The sequence below is a fragment of the Podarcis melisellensis genome, assembly GCF_964234715.1.
Source record: "Podarcis melisellensis genome assembly, chromosome: 17".
Lineage (NCBI taxonomy): Eukaryota > Metazoa > Chordata > Lepidosauria > Squamata > Lacertidae > Podarcis > Podarcis melisellensis.
In genome coordinates this window covers 2,164,806-2,177,638 of record NC_138534.1, presented here as the reverse complement: position 1 = coordinate 2,177,638, position 12,833 = coordinate 2,164,806, and the positions used below count along the sequence as shown (strand labels likewise).

Below are 12,833 nucleotides of genomic sequence, written 5' to 3'. Positions count from 1 at the left end.
GCTGTGCTTTATACTTGCCTGTCTGTCTGCTGCCTCCTGGTTCTCTCCCGCAGTGCTTTTGTGATGCCACATGGCCATTGCCATGAGGTAATAGGCTGTCTCAATGCAGGAGACTGACTAATTAAAAAAATGTTTTTGTCAGTAGCACCACATAGTAAAGAAAAGGACTCTGTGGATAAATTAAATTAATGAATCTGTTTTAAACATCCATGCCGCATTCCATCCAAGCTTCTTCTGAGCTCCCACTCTGCTCTGAAAACATCCGTAGGAAAATACCTTATGGGTTGAACAGACAATAAGAGCAAATAAGTTCTTAACTTGTAGGTTAGACTGTTGCAACTCAGGAAAGAAGCAGGTTTCAGCCAACTGGGTGACTGTAATTCTGAGCACTGTGCTTGGGTTAGTGAACAGTTAGCTCACTGCTCTCTCTACTCCTCATCGATCCTTTGCTTTCCCACTGCATCTCCTCACACCATTTAGGTGACAAAGATATTCCAGAAGAAGAAGATCCTTGTGACCTACAGTTTCCGCCAGAGCTTCCCTCTTGTTGAGATGCAGTTGCAGCTCTTCCAGAATTCATGTGAGTTTCTCTTACCCATAGGTCGTGATACAGGAGCCTAGAAGCCTGGTTGTTGCACCAACCCAGGGCTCAACCAGCACAACATACTATCCGCTCTCCCAGATCAGCATCTTTTCTCCATTCTCTCCGTGATTAGTCCCCTGAGCTCTTCTCAGTGATCCACACTGATGTTGTGCCTTCAGCCCCATACCCATTGTGGACCTCATGCCTCATGCCTTTGTCTGTGGCTGGAGACGTTCTGGTTCCCCATCTTGGAGCAAACCCTTTGTCTGGGCTCAGCTCTGTGTTGCCAGTTACCCACATTGAAGGGGCGGGTGAGTAGTGGGGCCCACAGTCACCCAGCATCTCACTCTCTGCCACCCAGATTACCAGTTCGGGATTAAACTGCTCTCAGCTGTTCCTGGTGGGGAGAGGAAAGTCCTGATCATCTTCAATGCCCCCAGCCTGCAGGATCGGTTGCGCTTCACCAGTGACTTGCGGGAATCCATTGCTGAAGTGCAAGAGATGGAGAAGTACCGTGTGGAATGTGAGTGATGGGTCGGGATTGTTGAAGGACAGGAGGGGGGACATGGATAGGAAGGGAGGCAGCCAGCGGGTGGGATAATGGATGAGGGTTGCTGATGGCATCATTGGGGCAGCATCCAGCAGCCAGAGTGGACTGGAAGACATTCAGGGAATAGGATGACTTCTCCCACTGGGCTAGATAGGCAGGGCCTTTTGAGTCTTTTGCCTCCTCTTCCAGGGGCCACCCTCCAGCTCTGCCCTACTTCTGGTCAAGTTAGCAGGTTCTTTTTTTCTCTGTGAGGAAAACAATTCCTTTGTTGTTTCTCTTTTGCCTTAATTCTTGCTTCTTCTGTGTTGTTCATTGTCTGTAGGAGTTGGCTGAGACCAGGTTTTGTTTTGTTTTGTTTTTTGTGTCATGGCTGCTGAGCCATGGTTCATTGATATTCTGCCACTCCCACTGCAGCCCCCTATGGGTGAGGGGCAGGATCCTGAGGGTTCTCTTTTGAAAGTCCCCAGACACAGGGAATATTTCATATTGCCTTCTCCAGCTGTCATGAGTGGGGTCCTCAGCAGTGCTCAGTCCACACACCTTTCTGAGGTTTTCCCCAGGAAAAGGGAATTTCCTAAATTTATGTCATGGATAATAATATATATTTCTAAGGAAATTAAAGGCTCTATACACAGGTCTAGGGGTCATAAGAGAACCAGATCCCAATCTAGAAGGCATTCTACACATAAGTACAAATGCAAGCACCTACCTAAGAGACAGAGGGACGCGGGTGGTGCTGTGGGTTAAACCACAGAGCCTAGGGCTTGCCGATCAGAAGGTCGGTGGTTCGAATCCCCATGACAGGATGAGCTTCCGTTGCTCAGTCCCTGCTCCTGCCAACCTAGCAGTTCGAAAGCATGTCAAAGTGCAAGTAGATCAATAGGTACCACTCCGGTGGGACGGTAAATGGCGTTTCCGTGTGCTGCTTTGGTTCGACAGAAGCAGCTTAGTCATGCTGGCCACATGACCCGGAAGCTGTACGCCGGCTCCCTCGGCCAGTAAAGTGAGATGAGCGCCGCAACCCCAGAGTCATTTGCAACTGGACCTAACGGTCAGGGGTCCTTACCTAAGAGACATGAAGGGGGCAGATCTCACAGGTCTCAAAGCCCATGTTTTCTGCCATGGGGTTTTTCCTCTCATGGGTACACTCCTGCATTGACAAAGAGATTAAAGACTCCCTTCCTCATAGCAACCACAGAAGGGAGATCTAAAAGTCATAAAATGAGGAGATCCCACAGATTTCCATCAAATAGCCTATTTCCTCTTTTAAGCTTCTCCAGGAGTTTTTCTCACTTTTTTCTCACTTTTTGCCAAAAGTGTCAAAGAAGGAGTTGGAATCTGCACCTGAATCCCCCTCCTTGGGTAACTTGTTTGTTTTGTAAAATTTATGTATGACTTGAGTGTAAGAACAAAAAAGCTCAAAGCAGTTTACAAAATGAAGGGGAGGCCCCTGTTCTATGTGGAGGCATTTACAAGCACAATTGTTCCTTCTAAATAGTCTGAAATGATGATATTTATTTAATTACCTCATGAGGATATTTAGGAGTTCCCTAGAGGAATTACCCTGCTGGATGAAATGACAAGATGAGCTTGTCATTTTTCGAGTTTCAAGAGGCTTCTTCCTTAACTATTAAATATATATAGTTGCCTCTCTTTTCACAGTTTTCAACTCATTGTCTTAGGCAACCCCTGAAATACACTCCATGTCGTTTTCTGTACAGGATGTGTAACTTGGCTATGGCTTGTGCATGAGGGTAGATACCACCTCAATATGCTAGTCTGTTTTTTCTGCCTACATGTTGACAGTTCAGTTAAATAAAGTATACATTATTAATGCAAAATAAATTTTCCTCATTCCTTTCTTTGACAGATAGTTCCTTTGGAGAGTTTTGAAGATTTTTTAAATAGAATGAAGGACAAGAAGATGCTTTCCTCCTTCTGTTGCCTAATTAAGAGGAGCAGCAATTCCCAAGCTTTGTAGTAGTCCAGTACATCCTTTCAAATGGTAGTTCAAGTATGGGGATGGCTGGCACTGCATTGGCCCCCATGGCATGGCAGGATCCTGCCACTGTGCAGAGGTTGAGAAGCTTATCTAGCTAGAGAAGCTGGTACTAAAACATTCAGGAGTATTGTTAGCTGAATGTACTGGTGTATATTAGGCAAGTTCTTTCTCTTCTTATCAGGATTCAGTCCTTTTGGGCAGAGGTGATTTTTATAGCTCCATTTTAGCTCCAAGGTTTCCAGATCTGCTGAATCTGTTGGTACATGGGTCTTCTCAGTTAGGGTCCAGTGTTCCATCCTCACCCAGACCTCTTCCACCTGACTGCTTGGAGGCTGAAAGGATCTGGTTGACCTCACTGGATTCTACTGGCTTCCAGAAGGGCATCAACCAAATGTATTTACTGCACTACCTGGAAGTCTTACCTGTCTTGGTGTTCCTGGTCTGGGGTGGGTCCTCTCTCGCATGACATTCATGATTTTCTTCCATTTCTTCAGGAAGGGATAAATAAGGGACTTAGCACCATCACCATCAAAAGACAAGTGGCCTCCCTTAGCAGTGTTTTTTCTTGTCTGGATAGGGATCTGTTGTCTTCCCATCTGATGTTTGAATGTTTCCTCAGGGGGGTTATTTGTCCTGCACCCTGGTCATATATCGATTCCTTTCTTGGAATTTAAATTGGGTCCTTACAGCTTTCATGAGTCTGCCTTTTAACCCCTTAGTTCCTAATCCAATTTTTTTAACGTTGAAAATTGTTTTCCTAGTAGCCATTACTTTGGCTCATTGGGTTTCAGAGTTGGGGGCCTTGTCCTCTGATCCACAGCTCAGCACTTTTCATCACAATAATTTGTGTTATGTCCAGACTCTTCTTCCATGTCCAAATTTAATTCAGATTTTCAGAGAAAACAAGAAGTGGTGCTTCATTCCTTATATCCCCTTCATTCTCTTTTGGAGTGGGAATTCACATATTTTTGCTGTCGGTTTGAATGAGAGTGTTGTGCTATGTAATTTCCAAATGCACACTGTGTCTGTTTTGGCATAGGTTTTTGTGCTGGGCATCGTCACCATGGCTGTGCTTATCTTGCGGGGGGTCGGATGACATTATCAACTCTGCCAGTTAGTTCTGGGGGGCAGGAGGGCTCCTCCCCTGGAAAAGGAGGCAAAAGATTTGAAAGGCCCTGCCTATCCAGTCCAGTGGGAAGAGTCATCTTACTCACTGAATATCCTTCAATCCATTCTTCAAACAGAAATTCATGGGAAGCACCACTTTCCATTTTTTGAAAAGAAGCCCTGACTCAAATAATTGTGATGCTGCTAGGCTAGCCTGAATTGAGGTTTGTAATAAGCCAAGGGGGTGAGAAGAGGGTTTGAGAACAGAACTGTGTGCATTACACAATACTTAAGTGATTCTAGTCCTCATTGCTATGGAAATGGATATGAAAATGGGTAATAATAATAATAATTAATACCCCACCCATCTGGCTGGCTATCCCCAGCCACTCTGGGCAGCTTACAGAATATATAAAACATAAAAAGCATCAAACATTAAAAACCTCCCAATACAGGGCTGCCTTCAGATGCCTTCTAAAAGTTGTATAGTTCTTTATCTCCTTGACATCTGAAGGGAGAGTTTTCCACAGGGAAGGCGCCACCTTTGTGATTTTCCATTTCTTATACATGCTCTTCTTACATCTCAGCCCATCTGTAAGCTGCTTATGCAGCCACACCAGTTTCTTTAGATGCCTCCCACTGTTCAGGGATGATGGGTATTGTAGTTCAACAACATTTCAGGACTGCTGGTTCTCTTCCCCTGTTTCAGATAAAACCCTGCAAATGTTTCATGATTTTTGTTTATTATTTCCAAGCATCACTTGTAAACTCCTTTGGTGTAAACTGGAAGCAAGTCCTGTTTGTCGGGGAGGGCTGAGAAGCACCCAGCAGAATGGCCCCCAAATCTCACTGCCTCTCTCTTTTTCTTCTACACACAGCGGAACTAGAGAAGCAAAAAGGAGTGATGCGCCCCAATGCCTCCCCCTCATCTGGGCCCAAGGATGCCGTGAATGGGACCCTGACTCGCAGTAGCCTGGAGGATGCCTACACTGTGGGAGAAGGGCTGAAGCGGAGTGCCCTCAGCAGCTCCCTTCGGGACCTCTCTGACGCTGGTGAGGGGCTGGGGGTCAGGACCTTCCATGGCTCCAGGAGGAGAGCCTAGAGGGCTTCAGGCTGGGATGAAGATAAGGAAGGAATTTCTGGGTTTGTGCTGATGAGAACTTTAAAAGAAACATCACTAGATTCCACAGGAAATTAAATTTGTGACAGGTCTTGGGATTTTTCTAGCATGCCAGGCTTTGCCAGGCATCCTTGAGGGCCTCTAAGGTAGACCATCGCATGACATCACTGACCGCCCTGCCCCCAGTGTGTTAGAGGCCTTTGCATGCCTCTAGTAAAGCTTCGTGAGCCATTTTGGGTTCCTTTTTTGTAGATCCCAGACTTTGGGCCACTTCATACCAATTTTCTGGTAGGGCATTTTTCTAGACTACCACTTCAGGGTTTAGATGTGGCAGTTGCTTATTTGAATGAAGAAGTAAAATCCCTACGTGTAGGAAAATGGCAGGCCATGGAGAAGTCTAGGCTGAACCTTCTCCTTGGCATGCTAGTTTTTATTTGCTGATGTCGACCAGACAGTGCCACTTGCAATGCACTGGAGCAGGGGGTTACCAGAAAAGCCTTTGACACTTGATTCCCCTGAAGACACACTGTCTTTCACATAGATGTTTTGGTGGCATCCAGATTTTTTTAAAAAAGCTCAGTTCTTCTCAAACTTTGCTTGATTTTGGTTCCACTCCAGAAATCAGCCCATCTCTAGAATGTAATTATTGTGGCTCCCTCTACTGGCTAAAAAGAACATGTAACGTATGGATAATGTTTCATCCACCATTATTTTAATTCTAATCCACACATCTGACTAAAAACATTGAGGCCCTGGATTTGGGATTCGTAGTGTTGATTGGGTGGCTGCTGTTTGCTGGTGACTCCGTGCTTTTGGTGGATGGATGTGTGTCTCTCTCGCTTTTTGGAGCCAACCTGATTGTGAGGAAGGGGGCTTGTTGAGCATTCTGATTTGTTCACCGGGAGATTATTGCTTAATGCTGCCTATCCCATCTTGAGAGGTTAGATGACATTGCATCAAAGCAAAGTGCTACCCCACACATTTTCCTATCACTTCCCTTACTGCTAAAGTCTGAACATTTCAGGAAATGGGTTTGTTGCACAAGACCTCTCACTCAGCTATAATTGCGCAGCTCAAATGCTGTGGTCTGTGACTGAATCCCACCTAAAATAACAGCTTGGAAGTGCCTGAAGAAACCCAACGTGTGTGTGCGTGTCTGAAAAGGGGGGCAGGACACTGCTGAGGGCATACACAGAGCAGAAGAGGCCCCCTGCTTCCCATAGGCCCGAAAGACCATGGCCACCCTGCATCTGACTGAAGTGGAAGAGGGGCAGGAGACTCTCTCTGTATTTTAGGTCCTGTCTTCTGCTAACTCTTCCTCTGCTCTATTGCTGTGCTTTGTGGGACTGGGTTGCGGGATGGCTGGGGGCTCTTGGCCTGGGCTCCCCTTTTTCCCTCCCCTCCAAAGTGGGAGTATTGGCTGTAAGGGAGGGGGAGGGTGGAGATCAGGTCTCGCTAACCCCTGCTCTGTTGCAGGCAAGCGGGGCCGCCGTAACAGCGTGGGATCCTTGGACAGCACAATTGAAGTAAGTGGGCTGAAGGAGGAGGAGGAGGAGGAGGAAAGGGAGCCAGAGATTGAGGGTGGGGAGGGACACAGGTGGAGTTTCCCCAAGCCTTCCCACTCTCTGCCTTGCAGCCTCTCTCTTTTCTCTCTCTCTCTCTCTCTCTCTCTCTCTCTCTCTCTCTCTCTCTCTCTCTCATTTACTTCCACTCTTAGCAGAGGAAGACACAGAGGTTTAAGGGATGTGGGAAGTCATTTCTTTGGTGCAGAAGAGTTGGCGGACTCGTCCCAGTCTGAATTACTTTTAGTTAAAGCCAGCCCTTCTTCAGGCAGGCAGAAAAGTATGGCCATCTTTGAGTATCAAGTCCTAGCCCCATAGGTGTGGGGGAATTATAGGAGCCAGTTGTCTAACACCCCATCTTTCTCTCTGTGTGTGTCTCCCTTTCTCCTTTCTGCTCCCTCTCCCTCCACCCACCTCCATCCCTTCAGGGGTCTATTATTAGCAGCCCACGCCCCCACCAGAGAGTGCCACCGCCTCCCCCTCCCGAGGAGTACAAGCCCCAGCCTCGGCCCCCCTCAAACTCCTCGTCTTTCCTGGGCTCCCTTTTCGGCAGCAAGCGTGGGAAGGGCCCCTTTCAGACGCCCCCTGGCCAGGCCTCAGCCTCCTCCTCCTCGGCCTCCTCCTCTCACCACCACCACCCTCATCACAGCCACCCCTCCCTCCCCGACGGCAGCCAGTCCAAGCTGCAGGCTCTCCACGCCCAGTACTGCCACGGCCCCTCGGCCCAGCCCCCTCCTCCCTACCCCCAGCAGCCCCCTCCTCCCCAGCAGCCCGCCCCACCCCCGCCCCCACTAGCCCTGCCCTCCAACCCCCTGCCTCCCCAGGTCCAGCGCTACCACCACTCCCAGCAGCCCCCGCTCTCCGCCCCACCACAGAAGCAGGCCGTCCCCGCTTTCCCCACCCCACAGCCCCACCACCACTACACCCTTGGCCGGCCCGTCCAGCAGAAACGCGCCCACCAGATGGCTGCTGCTGCTGCCGCCTCCCAGCACCCCCCTTTCCTCCATGGGCGCCAGCCCACCTCGCCGCTGCCCCTTTACAGCCCTGCCCCCCAGCATGCCCTGGCCCACACTTACCCCCAGCAGCTGCATCAGTCGGGGGTCAGTGGGCAGCACACCCTGCATAGGCCCCAGGCCCCAAAGCACTTTATATTCAGCCACCACCCTGCCCAGCTCATGCAGCGGCCGCCTCCGCCCCCCAGCATGGGGCCCTACCCTGGACACCACGGCCACCCTGCACACCCAGCTCAGCAGCACCACGGCCAGCCTCCCATGCCCCCTCCCCACTCCCCCATCCCCCCACACCCTTCCTACCCACCCCTCCCGCCTCCGTCCCCTCACACGCCCCTCAGCCCCCACTCTCCAGCTGCCCCTACCTCCCCCCTGCCCCAGCACATCTCCATGCACCAGGGGGTCCCTCAAGCCATGCCCTCCCAAGGGCCCCCCAACCCGAAACAGAAGCCGGTGAACAGAATCAGCACCGTCGTGTGAGGAACACCGCCACCACGGAGTTGATAGGTTATAAATATATAAATATCGGAGCTCGGGGCTTCTCCCATCACAGCTGTGAGGTGGTCAGGAGGGGTGGGGGCCAGTGGGTGTCTAGACCTTTTTGGCCATTCCCCTTCTTCCTCCCCACTCCACACCCCCTCCCTCTTTTTCCTAGGATCAGAACTGAGAGAGGCCATCCTTCCAACCAATGCCTCGGAAAGGAAGAAATTGGGATCTGCAACCCCACTCGTGGCCTGAGGGTGGCGCCACTTAGCACTTGGGCTTCTCTGTTCCCTTCGTGTCACCCCTCCCCTTTTCTGGTCAGAAAATGGGGTGTCTGAGGACTATGTGGCAACTTTTCAGAGACGTTGAAAACATGAGGTGCGAGAGGGGAAAACTTCTGCATTTGTGCAGCCATTGTGATCTGTTGCCACGCAGAGTGTTTCCCCTTGGACTCTTCCCTAAATGTGCTACAGATGGAGATGGTATGGTGTATGTATACCTCATTCATGCAAACAGCATGCGAAGCAGTAAAACTGTTTCTGGGTGGTCTAAAAAACCAGGTGCCAGGGCGGATTCCAGCCTCTCTTCCCTGATACGCTAGCTGTGTGTGCGGGGGGGGGGGGGGGTCTGACAGTGCAGTTTCCCCTTGCAGTTCAAAGTGGAACAGTCCAGGAACAGTTTAATTGCACCATCTGCTGTTTTTGTGCAAAGCAAGTCAGACATGCTAGTGCCAGGGACAACTTGTGCAGTGTGGCAGTTTTGAAGGCATAAGAATAAGCTGTAGAGTGGAACTTGAACTTTTGCACGATCCCACTCTCTCGAATGACTGATACTTCTTTTGCTCCTGGCGTTGGACTGTGCACCAGCATTTGCCCACCTGCACCAAGTCTCCGTGAAATGTTAGCCAAGTAGCAGGCAGCCCCCCATGGCTGCCTCCCGTGTGTCTTGTTTACATAGCAGGTGGCCATTTATCAGACCTGCCCGAAGAGCGTTGCTTTCAGCTCAGAAGGATGACCGAAGGAGAAACTCTTGCTCCCCACTCCCCGCCTAACTTAAAATATCTGTCTGCTCCAGTTTTTAATAGCAGCTGTGAATGAACGGTAGCAGATGGCCAGAGCAGCAAATTAAAGGTGGGTATATTCCAGAGCAGGGTTTCCCAAACCTGGGTCTCCAGGTGTTGTTGGACCACAACTTCCATCATTCCGAGCTAGCAGGCCCAGAAAATAGGGATGATGGGAGTTGTAGTCCAATAATGGCTGGCGACCCAAGTTTGGGAAACCCTGTTCTAGACCAACAGTTCTGTTTGCGGCCAATTCCTCACTTGGGATTTGATGCCACAAAAGGCTAAGCAAGCTTTGCTACTGTATTTGAACTCTCAATTGAGTGTTTAAAGAACTGGCTGAGGCCCAGTTCACACAACCTAGGAACTGCTTCTCTGCCACTTCTTTCAGGCTGCCCTGATAAGCATTGTGATGATGAGTCTGCTGGAGAAGCTGCTACTGCCCTACTCCCAGCCACCGTTAGGTGGGCCATACACACGCAGCCAGGCCAGTGGTTCTTCTACCCCAACAGCAGTTCTGAAAGCTGTCTCTAGCATGACTTACTTTTTAAAAAGCAATGTTCAGTCCATCTAAAGCACCATTTCCATTAGTTTCTCAGGGCTCAGCCCTGAACATCCCCAGTCAATTGAAGATGGGAATGTAGTAACTCTCAGCTATACAAAGAGGGGCAAAAATAGTTACCAGTCTCTCTCTTTTTTGAGCCGTGTGGGCTCCTGGGCTTGACTTAAGCATGTAGTAGTTGCATGGAAGAGAAGCCTTACTCTATGCCAACAGAGTGTGGCACTTTTTTCTTTTTTTGCAGGTGGGAGCAATGCCTCCCTTGCCCAGGTGTTCCTGTTTGTGTCCCCCTTGCCTACCAAGCAGGGGGGGGCACCGCGGGGGGGGGCGGAGAGAAATCTCAACAAGGCAGGGCAGCTGCAGGCAGATCCCTTGCGTCCCAGTGAAAGGCACTGCAAGCGCCTCGTTGCGCTCTGTGGCCCAGTGTGCCCAGTGTGTCCTGGCAGGGCGCCTGCAGGTTGCTTCTCTCCCCTCACTCTCCCCAAGCCTTTTAATGTTTTGCTGCCTGGATGCTTCCAGCATGCTTTCTCCCCACCCCTGCTTGGTGGCATCTGTGGTGGTCGCCAGGGGTTTTATCTTTCTGAAGGATGGTTTTTCATAGTTTTATAAAGTAGCTTTTTCCACTTCTCTGCCTGTTGGCTTGTTCTGTAGGAGGGAATGGAGACGGGGCTTTGGTGCTCCTTGGCATTTTGCAGAAAGGAGGCTCTCCTTTTTATTTGCACAGAGTTTATGAGTTTCTGCTGTTTACAAGGAAGGAAGGAAGGAAGGAAGGAAGGAAGGAAGGAAGGAAGGAAGGAAGGAAGGAAGGAAGGAAGGAAGGAAGGAAGGAAGATAATATGTAGAGCAGGGCAGATCATCAGTATTTTGGGGGAACTTGGGAAGGAATCTGTCTTGCCCTCTCAGTTCTTATTCACAAAGGGCTATTCTTACTCCCTTCCCACCCCTATCAAGGGGTTTGCACTGAAAACATTTTAAAAGGGTGGGGGGTGTTATATATTCTTTGGATATATTCCCTCACTGAACTGCATAGAGAGGAATATAGGAGTGGAGGGCGGGGTGTAATTGTCTCCTCCCACCCAGTTTGTTCTTTTATCCTAGAGTGTTTCTCTGCCTACCAATAGGGGAGAGACACTACCACCTGCCACACACACTGGTTCCTTGGGAGCTTAGATGCACTTTAACCCCCTACTTCCTCATTCCTTTGCTTCTAGAAAAAGGTGGGATCCGGTTTTTCCTGTCCCAAACCAAGCTAATGGGGCCCATTCATGCCTCACCTTTCCTCTCACTCTCCCTTCCCCAAAGACATTACCTTGAGCCACTACCCTCCCCAGTCTAGTCCGTGTGGAGACAGGACTCCGGGCAAAGGGATGTGGAGGTAGGCTCAAGGGTGCCAGAGGATGATTTCAAAACATAAAAGTTACAGTGCCTCGTCTGTATATTTTTAAGGAGATGCTATGAATGTTGGTGGAAGAAATTATTTTACATTTTAAAGTGGTGCTTCTGATAGTAGAAGCACACTATTTTTCTAAATAGAAAAGTGGAGGCCCAGCCAGAGTAGTGACGGGCAATGGCTGACCCTCTCTTTCTGCAGTGTGTGAGCAGAAGGACCCGGCTTCAGAGGCAGCAAAAGCTGGAACCTTACAGGAACCAGAATTATTTAATAAACCTAATTGTTGCTGCACACGACACGTGAGTTTCCTCAAGTCATGCCAGTGTGCCACATCAACGTTTTAGGAATAACTGCTCAACAAAAGCAGGCAGGATTTCTGGCCTCTAGCTCTTTGGAGGATGGGGGGAAATAATCAGAGGACCAGTTAATGGAGGGTTTTAGGAGGCTCACTGACTCTCAGCCTCCATTCCTCAGCTTCTCCATCCTCCTCCGCTAATTGACTCCACAGCCTTGAAGGAACTCAGGAGTCCTGCCTGTACCGCGAGTAGGTGGTGGTGGTTTTCGCCCTGCTGTGGTTGCTCCAGTTCCATCCTGCGGGGTCTGGGCTCCCTTCTCCTTCCTTCCCTCCCTCCCCCCATTCTCCATATCAGATCTTCCCACCCTTTGCCCTCCCCCCAGCATGCACTTTATCCCTACCCTGCACTGCACTTCCTGTGTTGGGTTTGTTGCTGTACAGAGATTCCTGTGTATATACTATATATTATAAATAGCAACCTCTTAAGAGAGGAGGGGGTGGGTGGGCTCCAGCCCATGTATTTTCTGCAGCATGGGCCACTCTCTGCCCTTTCTCCCAGAATTCATGGCTGGAAGACTCCAAACTGACTGCAATTTTTTTCTTTTTGTTTCTTGCTGTCTCCCACCCCCTCACCTCTGGTCCACTTTGTACATAAGAAACTGTATATTTGATGCTTCATAAATTGACCAAATGTCCTTGCTGTGTGAAGGAAGATGTCTTGTGTGTTATTTTAAGATTACTGGGCATTTTGGGGGGAGGGATTGGAAACAGAGTGTTGGTCCTGCAGCAGAGTTCCTCCTTGTTCCATAACCAGCCTAGTGCTCTCTGGAGCTGGTAGTGTTTTCCCACCTGGCATATACCGTTTCAGAGTGTAGAGGAGATGTGCATAATTCACAAGAGCCTGCCAGGGCAGCAGAAGCACCACAGAAACAGCAGGCTTTCTCCAAAGCTGTACATTTACCATAAATTCAGTAAGACAGGTAGCCATAGAGTACTGACTACTGCTAGAGGGCAAGTCACCTTTTGTTTAACCTTTCTAATCCTTGTGACTAGAAATAAGCTATGTGAGTGTTGAGACTTTCAGTCTTTTGTCTTAATTTAGAACTCATTTT

General features: G+C 49.3%; 1 protein-coding gene across 9 annotated transcripts in view; it reads left to right on the top strand.

The window, feature by feature from the left end:
- Positions 1-12,429, top strand: part of IQSEC2 (IQ motif and Sec7 domain ArfGEF 2) — a 176,780-nt gene extending 164,351 nt beyond the window's left edge. For 6 of the 9 annotated variants that reach the window (XM_081895166.1, XM_081895168.1, XM_081895172.1 and 3 more), the window contains 5 exons: positions 481-580; positions 945-1,106; positions 5,121-5,294; positions 6,839-6,888; positions 7,353-12,429. In XM_081895166.1, coding sequence (XP_081751292.1) covers positions 481-580; positions 945-1,106; positions 5,121-5,294; positions 6,839-6,888; positions 7,353-8,414 — 1,548 coding nt within the window. In that variant the 3' untranslated portion in view covers positions 8,415-12,429. The remainder of the gene's footprint in view (positions 1-480; positions 581-944; positions 1,107-5,120; positions 5,295-6,838; positions 6,889-7,352) is intronic. The other 3 variants (XM_081895167.1, XM_081895173.1, XM_081895174.1) reach the window with 3 other exon arrangements.
- The last annotated feature ends 404 nt before the right edge of the window (positions 12,430-12,833 follow it).